The sequence below is a fragment of the Nerophis lumbriciformis genome, linkage group LG21 (genome assembly GCF_033978685.3).
Source record: "Nerophis lumbriciformis linkage group LG21, RoL_Nlum_v2.1, whole genome shotgun sequence".
Classification (NCBI taxonomy): Eukaryota; Metazoa; Chordata; class Actinopteri; order Syngnathiformes; family Syngnathidae; genus Nerophis; species Nerophis lumbriciformis.
The window spans coordinates 27,329,647-27,350,997 of record NC_084568.2 but is presented as its reverse complement, the minus strand read 5'-3'; the positions used below and the strand labels follow the sequence as shown (position 1 = coordinate 27,350,997).

General features: G+C 39.5%; 2 protein-coding genes across 5 annotated transcripts in view; both read left to right on the top strand.

Annotated features, from left to right (window-relative positions):
- The window catches only part of ecm1b (extracellular matrix protein 1b), a 33,849-nt gene extending 16,102 nt beyond the window's left edge, over window positions 1-17,747 (top strand). The window contains exons 6-11 of the mRNA XM_061982530.2: window positions 1,034-1,308; window positions 5,268-5,473; window positions 15,065-15,335; window positions 15,457-15,653; window positions 16,982-17,069; window positions 17,161-17,747. Of these exons, the coding sequence (XP_061838514.1) occupies window positions 1,034-1,308; window positions 5,268-5,473; window positions 15,065-15,335; window positions 15,457-15,653; window positions 16,982-17,069; window positions 17,161-17,340 (1,217 nt within the window). The 3' untranslated portion in view covers window positions 17,341-17,747. The remainder of the gene's footprint in view (window positions 1-1,033; window positions 1,309-5,267; window positions 5,474-15,064; window positions 15,336-15,456; window positions 15,654-16,981; window positions 17,070-17,160) is intronic.
- A 2,819-nt stretch (window positions 17,748-20,566) lies between these two features.
- The window catches only part of LOC133620899 (phosphatidylinositol 4-phosphate 5-kinase type-1 alpha-like), a 112,893-nt gene continuing 112,108 nt past the window's right edge, over window positions 20,567-21,351 (top strand). For 3 of the 4 annotated variants that reach the window (XR_009817583.2, XR_009817584.2, XR_009817582.2), the window contains exon 1: window positions 20,641-20,787. Coding sequence is in view for 1 of the 4 variants with exons in the window: in XM_061982531.2 (XP_061838515.1) it covers window positions 20,742-20,787 (46 nt within the window). In the remaining 3 variants the exon portion in view is untranslated. Of the gene's footprint in view, window positions 20,583-20,640; window positions 20,788-21,351 lie in introns of those variants that run through there. The other variant, XM_061982531.2, reaches the window with a different exon arrangement.

The following is a 21,351-nucleotide window of genomic DNA, read 5'->3' as shown; positions in this document are numbered from 1 at the left end:
TGGACTCGTCAGACCACAGAACACTTTTCCACTTTGCATGAGTCCATCTTAGATGATCTCGGGCCCAGAGCAGCGGGCGGCGTTTCTGGATGTTGTTGATAAATGGATTTCGCTTTGCATAGTAGAGCTTTAACTTCCACTTACAGATGTAGCGACGAACTGTATTTAATGACAGTGGTTTTCTGAAGTGTTCCTAAGCCCTATCCTTTAGAGATTGATGTCGGTTTTTGATACAGTGCCGTCTGAGGGATCGAAGGTCACGGTCATTTAATGTTGGTTTCCGGCCATGCCGCTTACGTGGAGTGATTTCTCCAGATTCTCTGAACTTTTTGATGATAAATGTTGAAATCCCTAAATTTCTTGCAATTGCACTTTGAGAAACGTTGTTCTTAAACTGTTTGACTATTTGCTCACGCAGTTGTGGACAAAGGGGTGTACCTCGCCTCATCCTTTCTTGTGAAAGACTGAGCATTTTTTGGGAAGCTGTTTTTATACCCAATCATGGCACCCACCTGTTCCCAATTAGCCTGCACACCTGTGGGATGTTCCAAATAAGTGTTTGATGAGCATTCCTCAACTTTATCAGTATTTATTGCCACCTTTCCCAACTTCTTTGTCACGTGTTGCTGGAATCAAATTCTAAAGTTAATGATTATTTGCAAAATAAAAAATGTTTATCAGTTTGAACATCAAATACCGGTATGTTGTCTTTGTAGCATATTCAACTGAATATGGGTTGAAAATGATTTGCAAATTATTGTATTCCGTTTATATTTACATCTAACACAATTTCCCAACTCATATGGAAACGGGGTTTACACATATATATATATATATATATATATATATATATCTCTTTTGAAATTGTATTTTATTTCAGTTACTAACCAATTCCAAATAATTTTATATTTTGTGTGCTAAATGTTTGTATTGCACATACTTTAAATGTGTATTTTTTTTTAGTTTTTAGTTTACAATAGAAAACTAAATTACTAGGAAATGTGATGGCTTCTTTCCTTGCCTCCAATCCTAGGTCGCCCAGATTTTGGTCCCCGTTCTCAACCCCCTGTGCTGGACTATCACGTTCAGTTCCCACTTGGTCGACCCACGGCCAACAATCTGGAAGCCCTGTGTCTCAATGGAGATCTCCGTCCTCGCTACCCCAACTCATTCTTTCCCAGATCGGGATTTGGCCAGCAGCGTCGGAGGGCAAATGCTGTCAACAACGCAGAGTCATGGTTTAGCACATGCTGCAAAGGCAACCAGACGTGGGGAAGTGATGTGACATTGTGCTGCGTCACGCAGGCGGTGAGTTCTCCCAGCTGTCGACTTGGGTATAAGACGACCCTGAGTATAAGATGGCCCCCCACTTATCAAGACATGATTTTTAACACAAAGTCAAGATGTTTCTAATTATTATCTTAAAATTTGCATCATAGCTTTTTAAATTACCACACTTTGACACACTTATTGCAAGGTCACTGGTGCGGGTGACAGGAGAAAAGCTCTGTCTCACATGGGAAGTCGTTTGGCACCACTTGTTAGTTTGCATGTATAAATTGGTAGAGCTAGACTTTTTTTTTAGGGAGAATGATCGTCTCATATTTGGATATTTACCTTTATTATTCATATACAGCGGTACCTTCACTTACGAACTTAATTGGTTCTAAACAGGGATTGTAAATTGAAAAGTGTGTATATTGGGGCAGATTTCTCAATAAGAAACAATGTAAATAAGAATAATGGGTTCAAGCCTTGATAAACGTCCATATTTTAGTGAAGGTTTGTACACTTTGAACACAATATTAAGTGCTGTACAGACAAACTTAACAAGGGGGTATTAGATTAACTTTCTCTTTATTAACAAGCTGAACCGTGCTCTATGCACTGCTCCGCACACACACAGAAGTCATATTGGTGCCCTCACAAACATTTTTAACTTTAACAACCATATTGCTACAATAATAATAATTTAAAAAAAGTAAAATCCACCCACATTAACATCGGCAAGGAGTTAAAGAGACAGGGAGAGAGAAGAAGTAGGCAGGGGGTTTGTGTTTGTACTCTTGTGCTGCTGAGGGAGAGGTAGTCTTTTCCTCCGCTGTGAAATAAGTCTGCTCTGACATTTTTTCCAGAAAAATCCGGTCTCATCACAATTAAAACTTGCTGTAGGGCGAAGCCTGCTTCGTCAATTCTTCCATACTTGTTAGCGCCATTAATGTACCACTCACAAATAGTATTTTAATTTGTTTTTAACTCTACAGCGATTCCCTCCTTTCCATGCTAGTCTGAGTTTTTGGGACTCATATTGAGTTGGCAAAATGGACAAAACTTGTCAGAAAGCAAAAAAACACAGAAAAAGGCACACAGTCTAAAGCACTGAGTAGTGAGTGACTAGTAGTGTGTTCTGCAATGTGCAACAAGTGACATGGAGGGCTCTGCCTCCTTACTAAAATGTCACGCCCTGCTTTTTATTTGCTGGCAGCATACAAAATGAATGTGCTTGTACACAGAGACATGGTTTGCACACAGAGGCACATTTTGCTCAATCTAAAAGTTCGTAAATCAAAAAGTTTGCAAATAGGGAATGGCATAGTCTGAATGTTCTGAACACCTGTTTCCATGCCATTGTTATAAATTGACGTCATGTTCTTTCTTTAGACAGCAAGCTAGTTGAGACTAAACAACAACTTTGCGGGCTGCCAATTTTTTTCACTGTTCTATGTCACTGTGGACTCAATGAAAGAGTTCACCTCAAAGAACCACAATGGTACTTGGTTAACGGCCATTAACCATTAACAGATAGACAAAGACATGTATGGTGCAAACAGAGATGACATTTTGCATTGACCTGCTCAGTGGCCTTGTGGTTAGTGTCCACTCGGAGATTTGTAGGTCGTGAGTTCAAACCCTGGCTGAGTCATACCAAAGACTATAAAAATGGGACCCATTACCTCCCTGCTTGGCACTCGGCATCAAGGGTTGGAATTAGGGGTTGAATCACCAAAAAATGATTCCCGAGCGCGGCCACCGCTGCTGCTCACTGCTCCCATCACCTCCCAGGGGGTGAACAAGGGGATGGGTCAAATGCAGAGGACAAATTTCACCACACCTAGTGTGTGTGTGACAATCATTGGTACTTTAACTTTAACATTTCAGAAGTGTGTGAGGGGGCACAAATGGATTTATTACAGGAAGGATTTGGTGTATGTTTTTTTCCTTTTATGTGAAATAATTTTAATATTTGTCTCAAACCTAAACAAAAGACATCTTTAAAAGTATACTACTATTCTATCAGTTCATGCTCATGGATTGGTCAGATCTAGTCTAGCGACTGGCTCATTAGGCTTCATCAGTTCATGCTCATAGACTTAGATTGGTCCGATCTAGTCCTAGACTTAGATTGGTCAGATGTAATCTTATGTCTATGAGCATGAACTGATGAAGCCTACTCGGAGGAGTGGCAAAATGTTTTCTAAAACAAACCAACCAGTCCAGTTTCGATCGATTGAATGCCCTGAGATTACAATGACCTAGATGACTGAAAACATTCATAGATATATTATGCTGAGGTGTTAATTATGATAAACTAGAATGGCACAATTTCTATAATTACTACTTGTTTTCTGCAAGGCATTTAATTAAACAAAATTAACAATTAAGGAAATGACTGTGCGTAATCTGTAATATGAATTCATTTCTGATGTCAACGGGACTCAAACTCACATAATTGAACTCTTGACTTTATGATTTGCGCATGCTAACCGTTGGATATCAGTTGCCAGTATAAACCTATCTGTAATCTGTGCGTCTGACAGGGCGATCAGGTTTGTTATTAAATTTCATACAAAGCATCTTGTCGTTCATTGACATTTTGCAAGCTATTTTTGCTTCTCAACGGTGTCGAGGTGGCGCATACATTTAAAAAGAAAAATTTCCCGAAGACCCATCCACTCCTATAACCTGCTCTCTTCCAGGTCTGATATCATAACTACACCTGTAATATTACAAAAGCAGTGTTTGAAAAAGTTTATGATTTCCCTCACCAGTTAAACAACACAGGAACCATTTTAAAATATTTTTTAGCACAAATATCTATATTTTGTGAATAATCACAACTCCCTCTTATGTTGTTGATCAGCTGCTGCTTGCTTTAAATCAATAACACCAATGGAGGTTTAGCAGAGAGATTTCTTAAAAAAATATATATATTGCCTTCCTTGAATTTGTCCAATTTGTGACGTGTGACCTCAGCAGATATATCCATGTATGGTAGAGATTTACCTAGAGAACTTTGTGCGAGTCCGCCATTGTAGTTCCATGCTGTAGTCAATAGGCTCCTTCTTTTTCTCTATCATCTTGTTGTGGGACAGACTTGCTCATCCTCTGCTGTTTCCATTTCTAATACAAAGTAGCGTATAGTTCGAACACATAAATGTCAGTAGACTCTATATAGAAGTGCTAAAAACAATGACATGTCTGACGGGGAGAAGACGCAGTCGAAGTGGAGGAACGTAAAAAAGACCGCCCACAAAACAGAAAATCCTGACGAGACGGTCAGAAAGCGGCTTGAAGACTGTCTGTAAAACATGCGGCCCAGACAGACCACAGCTGAGAAACAGATATTTTTTGGCGGGCCAACAATGTGCTTAACAATGGTAAGGCCCTATGGTTAAGAAACACTAGTATGAAGGGACAAGGTTTAGCCTGAGCGGCGGTTTTCCACTTGGCACAAGTGTTTGACTTGTCTCCATTCAATACGTTACCTTATTTTTGGACATTAAAAGGTGCACGGGACGAAAACTGCCTTTTTAAAAAGTGCAGGGGACATTGCCCCCCAAATTACGTCCATGGGTGCAAATATGTTCACAGGTCTGGATTAGTGAAAGTCCTGTGCTCTACTAAAAATGGTAGCATGGTCATACAGTACTAAATATATTACATCTTTCATACCTTAGTTCCTGTTGTTAAAGCTACTTTTGTCATGTTTTTAGACCCAAAACAGATCCTTCTCAACTTGATGGTACTTGCATGTTATGAATGAAGCTTTCATGCAGCACCCAGGCAGACATAGCATAGCATACAGGCCTGGGCATGTCCAGCACAGTGAAACAACAATCTGCCTTGCACAAAGGAGTTGTTTTTAATTGGATGTGGTTTTTTTCTTCCAAAATGTTTGCACATCTATCCACCCAGCATGTGACCTCCTCTTACTCTGCACACATCCTGACTTTCAATTCTGTTAATATATGACCTCTGTTCCCCAGTGGGAGCTCTCCTTGGAACAATTTTGCACGGAGGACTCATCCGTGAAGGATCGACATTATCACTGCTGCAGACAAACGGGCAGCAAGAGACTCAACTGCTTCCAAAGCGACGTTGAGGATCCGAGCTACGAGCCAACAGAGGCGTTGCCTGTGGACCCGCTTCCCTTTACGGTCGACTTCAGCTTTGACAGAAACACTTGTCACAGGTAAGAAAGGAAAAGTCAGCGCGGTTAACTTGCTTCAGTCGGTTACGTTTATGTGGACTCAAGTCCTATCGCCCTCGCTCAGGACCGCCCTGCTTTGAGGCGGCTGGCCGCCACGATTAATTAGTGGCCAAGCAAGGCTTCAGTCAAGTCCTGGTCGACCACTTTTGTTGACATAAAAATTCTGACACAAAGCGGTAATCCTCATGAAAAATCGGTCGGTTTATGTCAACATGTGTTGTATCGTTAACTTCATCATTACCGCTTATGTGTTTTTGCAAAAGCCAATTTATGGTTATGTCAAAAGCAATGAAAAAGGAAGCAAAGTAGGAGGGGAAGCAGTAAAGAAAGTGCCACTTATCTTTAAAACCTTGGCATAGGACCGAAGGTTATTTTGTAGGGCTGTGAATCTTTGGGTGTCCCACGATTCGATTCAATATTGATTCTTGGGGTCACGATTCGATTCAAAATCGTTTTTTTTTTCATTTCAACACGATTCTCGATTCAAAAACGATTTTTTTCCCGATTCAAAAGGATTCTCTATTCATTCAATACATAGGATTTCAGCACGATCTACCCTAGTCTGCTGACATGCAAGCAGAGTAGTAGATTCTTGTAAAAAGCTTTTATAATTGTAAAGGACATTGTTTTATCAACTGATTGCAATAATGTAAATTTGTTTTAACTATTAAATGAACCAAAAATATGACTTATTTTATCTTTGTGAAAATATTGGACACAGTGTGTTGTCAAGCTTATGAGATGCGATGCAAGTGTAAGCCACTGTGACACTATTGTTCATTTTTTTTATTTTTATAAATGTCTAATGATAATGTCAATGAGGGATTTTTAATCACTGCTATGTTGAAATTGTAACTAATATTGATACTGTTGTTGATAATCATTTTTGTTTCACTACTTTTGGTTTATTCTGTGTCGTGTTTGTGTCTCCTCTCAATTGCTCTGTTTATTGCAGTTCTGAGTGTTGCTGGGTTGGGTTTGGTTTTGGAATTGGATTGCATTGTTATGGTATTGCTGTGTATTTTTTTGTTGGATTGATTAATTAAAAAAAAAAAAAATCGATTTTTTAAAAATGAGAATCGATTCTGAATCACACAACGTAAGAATCGCGATACGAATTCAAATCGATTTTTCCCACACCCCTATTATTTTGTCTTTCTTGTTTTTGGACAACATTGGCTAGTTTTGCTTATGCCGTCAACCGCTTATATTGACAGCCACTTATGTTGATGTGAGTCAGCCAATATGAGGGTTTTTAATTCAAACAGGTTATAATGTAGTATTAAAAAAAAAACATATTTTAAACTATTCAAAGTATCTCAATGTTTTTGGTGCGCTTGTTGTTTTGGCAGTATACAGAGGGTATCAGAAGTCAAACAAAGATCCAACTTGGATCCAACGTGCCTCGGTTCGTAGCGCGACCGTGCCAGCAACTTGAGGGTTGCAGGTTCAATGCCCGCTTCCGCCATCCTAGTCACTGCCTTTGTGTCTTTGGGCAAGACAGTTTAACCACCTGCTCCCAGTGCCACCCACACTGCTATAAATGTAGCTTAAATATATAATGTAGATCAGTGGTTCTCAACCTTTTTTCAGTGATGTACCCACTGTGAACAATTTTTTTAATTCAAGTACCCCCTAATCAGAGCAAAGCATTTTTGGTTGAAAAAAGAGATAAAGAAGTACAATACAGCACGATGTCATCAGTTTCTGATTTATTAAATTGTATAACAGTGCAAAGTATTGCTCATTTGTTGTGGTCTTTCTTGAACTATTTGGAAAAAAAAGATATAAAAATAACTAAAAACTTGTTGAAAAATAAACAAGTGATTCAATTATAAATAAAGATTTCTACACATAGAAGTAATCATCAACTTAAAGTGCCCTCTTTGGGGATTGTAATAGAGATCCATCTGGATTCATGAACTTAATTCTGAACATTTCTTCACAAAAAAAGAGATCTTCAACATCAATATTTATGGAACATGTCCACAAAAAATCTAGCTGTCAACACTGAATATTGCATTGTTGCATTTCTTTTCACAGTTCTTTTTGACAGACATTTTAAAAAAATCTCACGTACCCCTTGGCATACCTTCAAGTACCCCCAGGGGTATGCGTACCCCCATTTGAGAACCACTGATGTAGATAATGCAGGGTTTCCCCAAGACTGCCATGATACCTGTGGCAGTGGGGGCGTGGTTATGGGCGTGGTCACCATTACGTCATTGAGTAATTTGCTAAATTTGCTATTATTATTTCTTTAAAAAGCCTAAAAAAATGCATACATACATTTAAAATCATATGTTATTATTAATTAGTGTTTACATATGTTTTTATCCTTTTGCCATATCTTCAATTGTTGCTGCTTATTGTACAAGGTACTTTGTTAAGATTTCTTTCAAGTAGCTAGGTTTTTTTTTAATTAAAAACAACTAGCAACAAATCTTGCATTTTTTTCTGGCATTATTTTAAAATGTACTCGTGTTTATAGACTCTACTTCTGTCCCACAAAGTCCCTGACAAAAGGCGAGCTGAAGCGAGCGTGACATCACACTTGCTTCACGCTGTTGCTCCAGTTGGACTTTCTCTCTTTAAAAGCCGCCACTGTCGTCTTAATATTTGCACATTTTGTAGATTGCTGTCTACGGGTATACTAGGATGTATTGAAATCACGTCCACATTGCAGACATGCTGACAACGCTAGACAATGGCGTGCCTTTTGTTTACTCCGGCTTCTGTGGCGCAGTTTTTGGTAATAAGTCTTTTTTCGGTGGTCGAGTTTTCTGTACATTACTTGTCAATAGTGCGCAAATAATAGGCTATATTTATCAATTCATACTGTTACGACCAGCGGGTGTTAATTTTTATGTTCGTGGGGCTTGGATTTTATGTCAGTTTTTCCCATGTTTCCAAACACACTGTTCGTGCCTGAAAGGTGATTGGCGGAGAACGAGGAAGGAAGTGCAAGGACGAAAGTGTTTGCATTTGAGGTAAAACCTTTTGAAAAGGTGCCGTTTATCATTCGATTGGTAATAAAAGTTAAAAATAGCGTCGGACTTTGTGTGATTTATTTTGGGGGCCACATTTTCTAGTATTACTTTGCTTTGTTTTCAAGTTTTTAAAAAATCCTTATTTTCAAGGTGTGGTCGGTAATGAAAATGGTGGCGGCGCGCCACATTCATTTACATTAAGGGGAAACCCATTAAATGTGTTTTTCTATGTAAAGCGCTTTGAGTCTCTAGAGAAAAGCGCTATATAAATATAACTCACTTTGCTTCACTTAGGGGTGTAACGGTGCACAAACATTTCGGTTCGGTACGTACCTCGGTTTAGAGGTCGCGGTTCGGTTAATTTTCGGTACAGTAAGAAAACAACAAAATATAAATTTTTTGGTTATTTATTTACCAAATTTGTAAACAATGGCTTTATCCTTTTAACATTGGGAACACTATAATAATTCTGCCCACGTTAACCAATATTAAACTGCCTCAAGTTGTTGCTCAGATTAACTACCGGTACATATAAAAAGTGCAACATTAAACAGTTTCAAGTCAATTCATCATGCTTAATTTATTGCAGCATTTGGGAAGCCTGTAGTTGATTTTTATTATGTAAATGTTATATTTGTATCAACATGTGATAGCAGAGACCCTGCCATTCAAAACTAGGCTGCTCCATTACTAATGATTAATGTAACTATAGCTGAAAAAATAGTACAATAACAATAGGAGAGACTATTCATCCCTGAACACCATGGAGTTCATGTAGGCTTAATGATGCAGTTACATTATTATATCAACTATCAGAGACAGAAACTCTTCATTTAACATAATGTCCTTTTTTCCTGCTTCAACACAGCTCAATCAACACCGAAAAAGGTAAAATGAAATAACAGACAGACAGGGCTTTGCTGTCCGTAACACACACACACACACACACACACACCGCAAAATGAGCTAACGTTACGCTAAAAGCTAATTAGCCTTCACCTCAAGCCAGGACTGCGAGCGAGCTGAGCTGCCGTTTGTTTCTAGAACGTCAACGACTCATAATGATGTTATTCGTAGTTGACTGGGAGGTGTTTATTATAATTTGGGGAGAGTCCGCAGCCTGATGCTTACCTGCTAAACACCTATCTGCTAACCCCACCGCAGAAACACTGACTACGTGCGCTTTGAATACGCACTGCTGATTGGCTGTTACCGCTCTGAATACGCACTGCTGATTGGCTGTTACCGCTCGTGTGTAACCAAGCAGATGGTTGTGTGGGTGGGACAATGCTGGGTGCTGTGTAGAGTACTGACAGATACAGAGGCAGAAGAAGCGAAGCAGCTTGTTAAGACTTTAGCTTAGGCAGCTACTTTATATGTTCGTGTGGAAACTCGTTCGATACACCTCCGAACCGAACCGAAACCCCCGTACCGAAACGGTTCAATACAAATACACGTACCGTTACACCCCTAGCTTCACTACATTGTGGAGTTGAACTGAAGTTTACAAAATCTTTGCCTCAAAAGTCAACAAAAATGTTCAAACCATCATTGCGTGTAATGTCACTCGGGGTGTTAGAAAATGCATTAATGAGTCTGTGAACAAACCAGTTTTGCTTTTCCTGTGACTTTTTTGTGATACCACTGTAAATGTGTGATAATCTCAGATCCAGAAATGGAATTTACTGTGACAGTAAAGCTCAACTTCCCCTAAAATTAAAAAAAACCAATATGTACTGTAGTGTTTACTGTTGTTTCATTGACTAAATATGTGCTACAACGCATTCAACTTTTGTTTTCATTCATTGTCGTAGCGTCACAGCTAAAGCTCAGCGCCCAAAGTCTTCAGTGGGGAATAATAGAGTGGGTCGTTTGACTGAAGTGAAACTAGACAGTCATTTGATAAATGCTGGGTATTTTCCCATCAACTGGATGCTCAGCGTCTCTGGGGGTCTATGGGTCATCTATCGAATGTGACCGTTTTCACCTCTTTCACATATGGTGGCAATATGGCTGAAAACTGTATTATGATCATCCCAAGAGTTTTACATTGGTCATTTGATTAATTATTTATATTTTTATATCCTATCAAAAATAAGGACTAGTAGAAAAATACATTTAATATAAATGTATTTTTTATTTAAAATATAACCTTCCTCTGATTATAATCCCCTCAGCTATCAAAGCAGAAATTCTAAAATCACATTCAACACTTAACAGTAACCTCTTATAATTAAGGTGAAAAAAAAGAATACATGCACAATAGTGCAAAGGGTGAAAATATAAACCTAGAGAGATCTGAGAAGAATTATTTTCTGCGGGTTTAGTGCCAGGAAGTCAAGGGTGAGCGTGGCGACTAAGGTGGGGTGTTATTGCTGGTCTTGGTGGGGATGAGCGCCTTGCATGATTTACAGACCACATTTGTCTGTCTACAGTCCGTTTTTAAAAGTAAAAAAAACTGTCATACTGTAAGGGGACTTTTCGTGTTTTTATCTCTCTGCAGCACTAATTTTTACTTTCTCTTCTCACTCCATGCAAAGAATCAACCAGGAGACAACAAGATGGCTCAACCAAACGTGATAGTTGATGCTGTTGCCTGATTGGCTGTTAGCGTGTCACTCCCAATGATCATACTTGCCAACCTTGAGACCTCCGAATTCGGGAGATTGGAGAGGGGGGTTTGAAGTGGGCTGGGTCGGGGGTGAGTGGGGCGGGGTTAAGGTGGGAGGAGTATATTTATAGCTAGAATTCACTGAAATTCAAGTATTTCTTATACAAACCCCATTTCCATGTGAGTTGGGAAATTGTGTTAGATGTAAAAATAAACGGAATACAATGATTTGCATATCCTTTTCAACCCATATTCAATTGAATGCACTACAAAGACAAGATAATTGATGTTCAAACTCATAAACTTTATATTTTTTTGCAAATAATAATCAACTTAGAATTTCATGGCTGCAACACGTGCAAAAGTAGTTTGGAAAGGGCATGTTCACCACTGTGTTACATGGCCTTTCCTTTTTAACAACACTCAGCAAACGTTTGGGAACTGCAAGGAGACACATTTTTTAAGCTTCTCAGGTGGATTTCTTTCCCATTCTTGCTTGATGTACAGCTTAAGTTGTTCAACAGTCCGGGGGGTCTCCGTTGTGGTATTTTAGGCTTCATAATGCTCCACACATTTTCAATGGGAGACAGGTCTGGACTACAGGCATGCCAGTCTAGTACCCGCACTCTTTTACGATGAAGCCACGTTGATGTGGCTTGGCATTGTCTTGCTGAAATAAGCAGGGGCGTCCATGGTAACGTTGCTTGGATGGCAACATATGTTGCTCCAAAACCTGTATGTACCTTTCAGCATTAATGGCACCTTCACAGATGCGTAAGTTACCCATGCCTTGGCCACTAATACACCCCCATACCATCAAAGATGCCGGCTTCTGAACTTTGCGTCGATAACAGTCTGGATGGTTCTTTTCCTCTTTGGTCCGGAGGACACGACGTCCAAAGTTTCCAAAAAAAATTTGAAATGTGGACTCGTCAGACCACAGAACACTTTTCCACTTTGTATCAGTCCATCTTTGATGAGCTCAGGCCCAGCGAAGCCGACGGCGTTCCTGGGTGTTGTTGATAAACGGTTTTTGCCTTACATAGGAGAGTTTTAACTTGCACTTACAGATGTAGCGACCAACTGTAGTTACTGACAGTGGGTTTCTGAAGTGTTCTTGAGCCCATGTGGTGATATCCTTTACACACTGATGTCACTTGTTGATGCAGTACAGCCTGAGGTATCAAAGGTCACGGGCTTAACTGCTTACGTGCAGTGATTTCTCCAGATTCTCTGAACCCTTTGATGATATTACGCACCGTAGATGGTGAAATCCCTAAATTCCTTACAATAGCTGGTTGAGAAAGGTTTTTCTTAAACTGTTCAACAATTTGCTCACGCATTTGTTGACAAAGTGGTGACACTCGCCCCTTCCTTGTTTGTGAATGACTGAGCATTTCATGGAATCTACTTGTATACCCAATCATGGCACCCACCTGTTCCCAATTTGCCTGTTCACCTGTGGGATGTTCCAAATAAGTGTTTGATGAGCATTCCTCAACTTTATCAGTATTTATTGCCACCTTTCCCAACTTCTTTGTCACGTGTTGCTGGCACCAAATTCTAAAGTTAATGATTATTTGCAACAAAAAAAAAATGTTTATCAATTTGAACATCAAATATGTTGTCTTTGTAGCATATTCAACTGAATATGGGTTGAAAATGATTTGCAAGTCATTGTATTCAGTTTATATTTACATCTAACACAATTTCCCAACTCATATGAAAACGGGGTTTGTATATGACTTGACTTGACTTTATTAATTCATGCTTGCAGTGGAGCCAGGGCCCCACTGAAAAAACAGCTGAACTTTGCAATTAATATCAATCAAACAAACAAAAAAAACAAAAAACAAAAATACAATAAATATATATATATATATATATATATATATATATATATATATATATATATTGTACAGTACACAGTAATGAAAACACAGTTGTTCTACTAACTGTACTGTACTTGCTGCTTACTTTAAAAAAAAAATAACACAGTAGCCTTTGTTCTGCCATTTGAGTACTGGCGAGCTATCTTTGAATCCGGGAACATATCCTTCACGGATTTGTTGAAAACATCCGCAAATGAGAACGGTATGTTGCTTGCAGCTATCAGCATAGCCATCTTTGTCTCGGCATATGTTACACCCTCGGGTATTCATTTAGCAAGGTGGCCAATAATACTGGGCTGTGACCGGTGCTGCATTGCCGCCGCCTTGTGCTTCTCTGACCGTTCATGAGTGACTATATCTATTCGGCCACCGTGTTCAATGGAGAAGTCTGATCTACAAAATTTGCAGGCAGCATACCCCTTCCCTGTCCAGCTGTCCTCGATGAACTGAAATTCTTGTTTCCAATCATTTTGGAACTTGCAAGCGTACTTCTTCTTCTTACTCGTCGTCGCCATGACTGTCTCTTCTTCGTTCTTCTGCTTCGTCTGCTTCTTGTTGTGTGTGCAGTTGTCACTCTCCAAAAGCCGTAGATGTTATAACGTGACTGGGCCGGCACGCTGTTTATATGGAAGAAAAGCGGACGTGACGACAGGCTCACTCAGGTCCGCCTTTAAGGCACGCCCCCAATATTGTTGTCCGGCTGGAAATCGTGAGAAATTCGTGAGAATGGTTGTCCCGGGAGATTTTCGGGAGAGGCACTGAAATTCGGGAGTCTCCCGGAAAATTCGGGAGGGTTGGCAAGTATGCCAATGATCAGTGATCACTTCCTGCATTGCTCGGTTACCGGGGAGCGAGTGCCTTTTGTTCATGAAACCAACCTTGCTTTGCAACTTCCTGTTTCTTCTGACGAAGAAAAAAAAAGTATCAAACTTTTTATCGAACATATTTTAATTGATATTGTTTTGGCGTCTATCGTGATATATTGATATCAATTTATTGCCTAGCCCAGACCTGAGCAACTTAAGGGCCGTTGAGCTTTTCAATCTGGCTCGCTAGACATTCCCAAATAATTTTTTTAGATCTTTAAGATCGAAACTGTAGCTACCATTATGATGTGCGGTGATGTTTTCAAATTACTGTAAGTCTTGAACTATACAAAGTATTTCTATGGTTGGAATCTGCGCTTTTTGCATGATATACTAGTTACTATGGTCATCTACGTCACAACAGCTCAGATGAGGCACCAAGCAGTGTGGGTGGGGTTTGTTTCCACAGAGTGTTTCCAAAGCGGCCAGCCTGATATGCGGGTGTCAGGGACAGTTGCGGAAGGACATTTTTATAGCAAAGTTCTAAAGCTTAGTGTTATATCAGATTGTAGGTGGGGTATTTTTTTACCCTTTGCTTTCATATTTTGCTGTTTGTTGCATTTTTGTTGCGTTTCGCTTGATTGTAAAATATGTCAATCAAGAGGGGGTGTAACGTTCATATGTTGTCAATATTCAGTGTTTTATCGTTCATAGTTAATATTGTAAATCCCATATTGTTTATTTTCATGTACATTCTGGGTGTCTTTCAGTAAAAAAACGTAAAATTCCCTTCCGTTTTTTAAGGCGGTCTGTCATAACGTTTTTAGCATTCAATCAGACATTATTGTGAGGTTTTGTATTAGTGATCCTAAAAATCAGATATACTGCCCCCGAGACACACTTTTGTCTCTAAATTTGGCCCTCGAGTCAAAATAATTGCCCACGCCTGGCCTAGCCCTAGGCCCTCCTAGGCTAAACTCACTTAAAATCACTGTTTTGGGCCTGTTGGCACATTTTCACTTTGGCAAAACCTTTGGGCATCCATGTTCTAACTCATAGCTTTTTAGCCAAAAGTGAAACTGCTGTAGTGGGTACATGCTTAGCACTTACCAGATAAACTAACAAATAATGAAAACATTACTTTACTACTAGGGTTGGGACAAAATGTTGAGATTGCACTCGTCATACCATGGTAATGATGATTATTACAAGTTTAGCCGAAATGTAGGCTGTTTAATATATAGTTGTGTTTTTGCTTGACTTCTGCTCAACAGGACATCAGTGACTGAGCACAGTGTCAGTGAAAGCAGAGGAAGACAAGAGTCCCAGAAAAGTGACATCAACTTTCCCCCCGGTCGACCCAGCGAGGATAACGTGGAATGGTTGTGTCGTAACCAGAAGCTGCGGCCTTTGTACAGCCTCAAGTGCCTGCCAGGCACCGGCTATGAGATGCTAGCTCGGCAGGCTAAGATGATAAACCGCGTAGAGAAGGGATTCAAGCAGTGCTGCAAGAAACAGAATGTTGTTGTGTGTGCTGAACAAAAGGTAGATACAGACGCTAATGCTTAACCAAATAGTTGAATGCTGATTGGATCTGATTTATTCATGAATTTTTAACATACCGGTACTGTACATGTTATCTACTCTGCCTGCTTGTGTCTCCCAGTGGCGTGGTGAGCTCAACAGGTTTTGCTCCAACAAGAAGGACGGCAAGATTGAGCACCGCTGTTGTTCCACCGGTAGTGTGGACGATCGCTTCCAATGTTTCCAATCAATGTCTCCTGACCCACAATACAACGTGACCTTGTCCCCGGAGGAGCTCGCTCCTAAAGTCTGTAAGACACGCAAGATCATCAAGAAAGTGTAAGGAGACAAAAACTGTCCATTTGTCCTCGGCTTACAAATAGAAGTGAATTCTGTAGTGGTACAAGTGGTTCTTGTCCACCCAATTTTCCGTAGGATTTTTTTTTTTTTTTTTGATGAAAATCTTTACCGCATATTCATTCCAGTTTTTGTGTAGGCCTATTGTCTTGGGGAATGTGCTGCCAAAAATTGCGCCTAACAAACTAAATCCACATATCCTTCCAAGGAATCGAGTCACTGTGATGTTATGAATGTGCCTGTTACTACATTACATATATTCTTACAGCGTGCATATGAAATGTTGATTAAAGTGTTTAGAGATTTTTAGAGCCCTTTATAGGCAGAATAGAGAAACTCCTATAGGCTCCATTTTGATCGCATTTATTTACTAGTTAGAATGCATAAAAAAAGAAAAACGTGTTTTTGTCTTACATAAGGATTGTGAATGACAGGCAAAATTCCAAAAAAGTGCTCTTCCCCTTTGGACACAATCCACTCTGCACGTTTAGTGGATCAGTTTTGCATGTGCTACTAGGTTTGCACATGTTTTAGTACACACAAAACTTTAGTAAATCAGGCCCATAGTCAGCTGAAATCGCAAAGTTTATAGTCAACTTCACATAGAAGTTATGTGTTCGCCGGCGTCTGTCAGTCAGTTAGTTAGCAACATACTGTAAATCAAAAAGTTATCGGGTTATCGAGTAAAGTTTTGCAGTGTTTGTAGTACGCCTTTATGATTAAAATTACAAACTGAAATTTTTGTTTGTTTTTGCATGCTAATATTAACAGCCGTTAACTTCTTTCTACACTTGTATACCAGTTAAGTGTCATGTTTTGTTTCAACAGTTGTGTTGGCCATGGCCCCAGGATGCAGAGACGACAGGCAAAGTGCAGCTAAAAATTTACTTAATGACACAACCAAAATAGTGCACAGGAAGCATAGGGAAAACTATTCACCAGTCAGGGACAGGTGAAGGAGCTAGTGTTTAGACAGAAGGAGCAGTGACAAACGGAACAGGAAATAGAGACAAGATTAAGAGCGCTAGACAGGAAATAAAAAAAATATATAAGTAACTAATAATAATTGTCTAGAGACAATGGGACAAGCGGTAGAAAAAGGATGGATGGATGGATGAGAGATTATGACAGTTAATGTTAAAATGTTCTTTAGTTTTTATGATGGGCACAGCTAGACAATGGAACAGATGAATATACGTAGTTCTGTGACTTCCAATGAAAATGCATCAGCCTTAGAGGTCTGTACGATAAATGAATAAATGTTTGTTTTGAGCAAGTTCAAGAATGTTGACGATCTGACGATCTTTTAGGTTGCCTAATGACTTTCACGTCAAGAACATTCTGGACGAATGCTGCGCCCTATCGCCACAAAACCACAGCACTTGTTTCTTTCAAAAGGTGAGGTGAAGTTGTTACGTTTAAAATGTAAATTATTTGTGTGTTAAACCTCCACATTTTTAGACTTGTTATCCATTTTTTTATTGTATAGGTTGAGGAAATGTCTATCAGGGTGTGTTCATCAAAGAAGAAGTCCTCTCCAGTTGCCCGCAGCTGTTGCCGTATGGCTTCCCCAGAGCTGCCAAAGTGCGTCACCAACTTTGTCATGGATGCCATCACCAAGGCAACCAAGGTCTCCAACCAGAAGAAGAAGAAAAGGTGTCCTATTTAAATGTTTACTAGCTACCAGCAGCTAACACTTGCAATCACTGAATGGAAAGTATTCATCTTGCACAAATCCCACTTTTTAACACGTGGAACAAATTTGTGCCTCATCTACTGCCAGTAATATTAATATCTCTACATGAAGTCATACACATGTGTTCCGTACTAAACATGTTTTTAATTATTCCATGTTTCCTTTTATTAACCACTCTGATATCTGTGTCACTTTACTATTTTTTAAAGACTGCTATTTTTATATTTAGATTCAAATGCATTTGGTTGATTCATTCAATCTTGCAAGATCACATAAAATATTGTGTGTAATAAAGTTTTTAAAATGTTTTTTTTCCTTTGTTGCCTTCTGTCATTTTTGTTTGTCAACAACAATTAAAAATATATATTTTAAATGCAAAACCAGAACTCAGATTTTTTCATAATGCTTTTAACTGAATGAAAATATTGAAATATCCATCCATCCATTTTCCTCCGCTTATCTGAGGTCGGGTCGCGGGGGCAGCAGCCCAAGCAAGGAAGCCCAGACTTCCCCCAGCCACTTCGTCCAGCTCCTCCCTTGGGCATCCCAAGGCGTTCCCATGCCAGCCGGGAGACATTTTATGATGTCTTCCCAACGTGTCCTGGGTCTTCCCCGTGGCCTCTTACCGGTGGGACTTGCCCTAAACACCTTCCTTGGGAGGCGTTCGGGTGGCATCCTGACCAGAACCACCTCATCTGGCTCCTCTCAATGTGGAGGAGCAGCGGCTTTACTTTGAGCTCCTCCCGGATGACAGAGCTTCTCACCCTATCTCTAAGGGAGAGATAGATATTACACATATTGAAATATGTGTAATATATAGAATATATTCTGAATAAAAACACAATACCAAAAGAGAAATACATCAGTATTTTTACTATATTTTCATTACTGTCAAGCAGGGATGTTGAACTAATTTTTTACTGAGAGCCAGCCACATTGCAATTATGGCTACCCTCAAACGGGCGTTTATATCCGTGAATAATTTATGAATAAAAATGCGTAGGGATTCACCCCATGATATTATCACACTATGTGTTTGATTGTTAATTTTCTTTACATGCACTGTAAAAAAAAAAATCTAGACTTTTCAGTAAAAAACTTGTAGCTCAGTCACCACAGTTTTACTGTAGTTTATGGTGGTTTTTACAGCACATTATTGTAAATGAAAAACGGTACTGAAGTTTTTATTTTTTTATTTTATTCTGGCAACTGACCTTACAGGTTGTTTTTTTTCCATAAAATCTATTGTCATTTTACAGTGTACAATTTGTTAGATTACTTGCATTAAAATCCTAAGTCAAGCAGATGTTTATTATATTTTAACTAACAAAATGTTTGAAATGTATGATTGTGTATTTGTTTTGTTATTAAATAATATCAAAGTCTTAAATATATGCAGTTGCATGTAATACATTTTTCTGTTAAAACGGAAAGAAAGAATACATTTAGTCAGAAACGATAAAGTACTTAATATTGACACATAATATTTCAATAGTCCCACGAGCCACACTAAATGATGTGGCAGGCCAAATCTGGCTCCCGGTCATTGAGTTTAATAACTGTGCTCTGTAGCAGTGGTCCTCAACCACCGGGCCGCGGCCCGGTACCGGTCCGTGGATCGATTGGTACCGGGCCACACAAGAAATAAAAAAATAAAAAAATAAAAAAAGTTTTTTATTTTATCTTTTTTTTATTAAATCAACATAAAAAACACAAGATACACTTACAATTAGTGCACCAACCCAAAAAACCTTCCCCTATTTACACTCATTCACACTCATTCGCACAAAAGGGTTGTTTCTTTCCGTTATTAATATTTCTGGTTCCTACATTATATATCAATATAGATCAATAGAGTCTGCAGGGATACAGTCCGTAAGCACACATGATTGTATTCTTTATGAAAAAGCGACAAGGGGTGGCACTTTGGTGACTTCTGCGGTGCTTTTTTGTGAACTTCTGGATCTGCCTTTTGGCCCTGGAGACCAGCTGCTGGGTCTCTGCCACACCGGAGTCCGTTTGGAGAGACTGGAGGAGATGCGGATGAAGAGACAGGGCTGCGTAGCTGGCGCTGAGCACCGGGGCGGACAGGCTTCACACTGTCTTGGCTGAATGAGCAGGTATCGGACACCTCGGTCTCCTTAGACGCATCTTCGCTCATCCATGCGGACTGGCCGAGAGTTAGCGGGGGGTCGAGGGTGGAGTCGGCTCTCTTGTTGCTTTGTTGGATCTGCTCCTGTCTCTGACCATGCTCCCCCGACCCCAGCAGACGATGGCGTCGAACACCGCAGAGGCCACCACAGTGTATATGTTTTTTGTTGTTGTTGTTGTTTTTACTTTTGTAGCTGTATGTAGAAATGGCTGGTTGCATCAGCTCTGCTCTTTTATTGTCTTTAATGTCCTTTGTGTTCTTTGATGTTTGATGTTTCCCTCTTACACACATGCTTATGTGTGCTATGACTATGAGGTTTTTTCATCTTTGCTTCAGTCTGGACCCCCTCTCCAGGGGCCCAGGCTTAGACTGAATTTTTTTTCTTACCCCCTTGCCCCTGAACGTTTACCTGTTTCTCAATTTTTTTGGTAAGGTGCGCCGGAAATTGGCAGACCCGTCAGCGATCCTGTTCTGTCTCCCTGTAATGTTTGTCTGATCTTGAATGGGATTGTGTTGAAAATCTTAATTTCCCCTCGGGGATTAATAAAGTATTTCTGATTATGAAAATTGCTTTAGTTGCTTAATTGCATACTACAGTACTGCCCAGTTTGAGACTGCAAAAAAATACAATTCACAGTCTGAGAAAAATGCTGAATATTTTATTTGCAAAATGAGTTGTAACAGCTTTGTGCTATCATTATTTGTATGTATATTATGTGTATAATGTTTAATACATTGTTTCTATGTCGTTGATGTAAACCATGAGTGTCCTCATGACATAACATGACTTATAAACTTGACTAAGAATACAAACTCTTAAGACCAAAACAAACAAAACGTTACAAATGAGGTTTTTAAAACAGTGCAAAATAAGCCAGGGTAAACCATCTAATTGATTTTAAATAAAAATGCTACATTTGTGTGCAGTGATTTAATAACTTTGTTTCTATGCCACTGATAGACACATTTCAATGTGCTACCACTAGATGGCAGAAGTTACACAATTAACCTGTGCAATTTTTGTTTGAATGGCGTGCGATGAGATTTCTAGAATGTAAATACTGTACGTGTCTCGGCTCAATAAAGGATGGAAAGGAATTCACTGATCACAAACATGTAACTTCCTTTTCTGTCCACTGGGTGCCGCTGTGATGCTGCGGCGACCCTAGGAGTACGGGATTGAAAAAGTGTCGGTACTGTGCTGTGAGACAGTCAAACCATAATGGCGACTGCTGTAACAGCAGACCCGGGATCGACAGCCCCGACAGGTATCTACACATCACTTATTTTTACTTTTGGCCATGAAAGGAACATACAAAGACGTCAGAAGGATATTTCTTAGAGATGACACAATAGAGATGTGGTGCCTTTGATTTTGGACAGCCCTGGGTGGCTATGATGCTAATGTTAGCTAGCACCGAGGCAACCCAATAAATGAACGGAATAATGGTTGGCTTGTGTAGTGATGTCTTAAAACTTACTTTGTGTTTTAGAGAATAACTATATTCATTTACAGCCATTCATTTAGCCCCGGTTTATATTTGCTAAAATCCACTAGACCACAATGGTCGTGTTTTGTTGTCAAACCGGTCATTTCTTTCCCAATACAACATTAAGGGAGTCGAAAAACTGAGCAATTCTAGTTCAGTTCGTTGTTTCTCGATGGCCAAATGTTTTTAATTGGTGTTTGTGTTGTTTATCTACCTCATGATTTCTACAAGAAAATAACGGTAGCTGCATTGTTGCCATTGTCAATCAACTGGCGGTCCGCGGCCCACATATGGTCCTCATGATATCAATCTGGCTTTCAATAATATTAATGCAGCAATAAT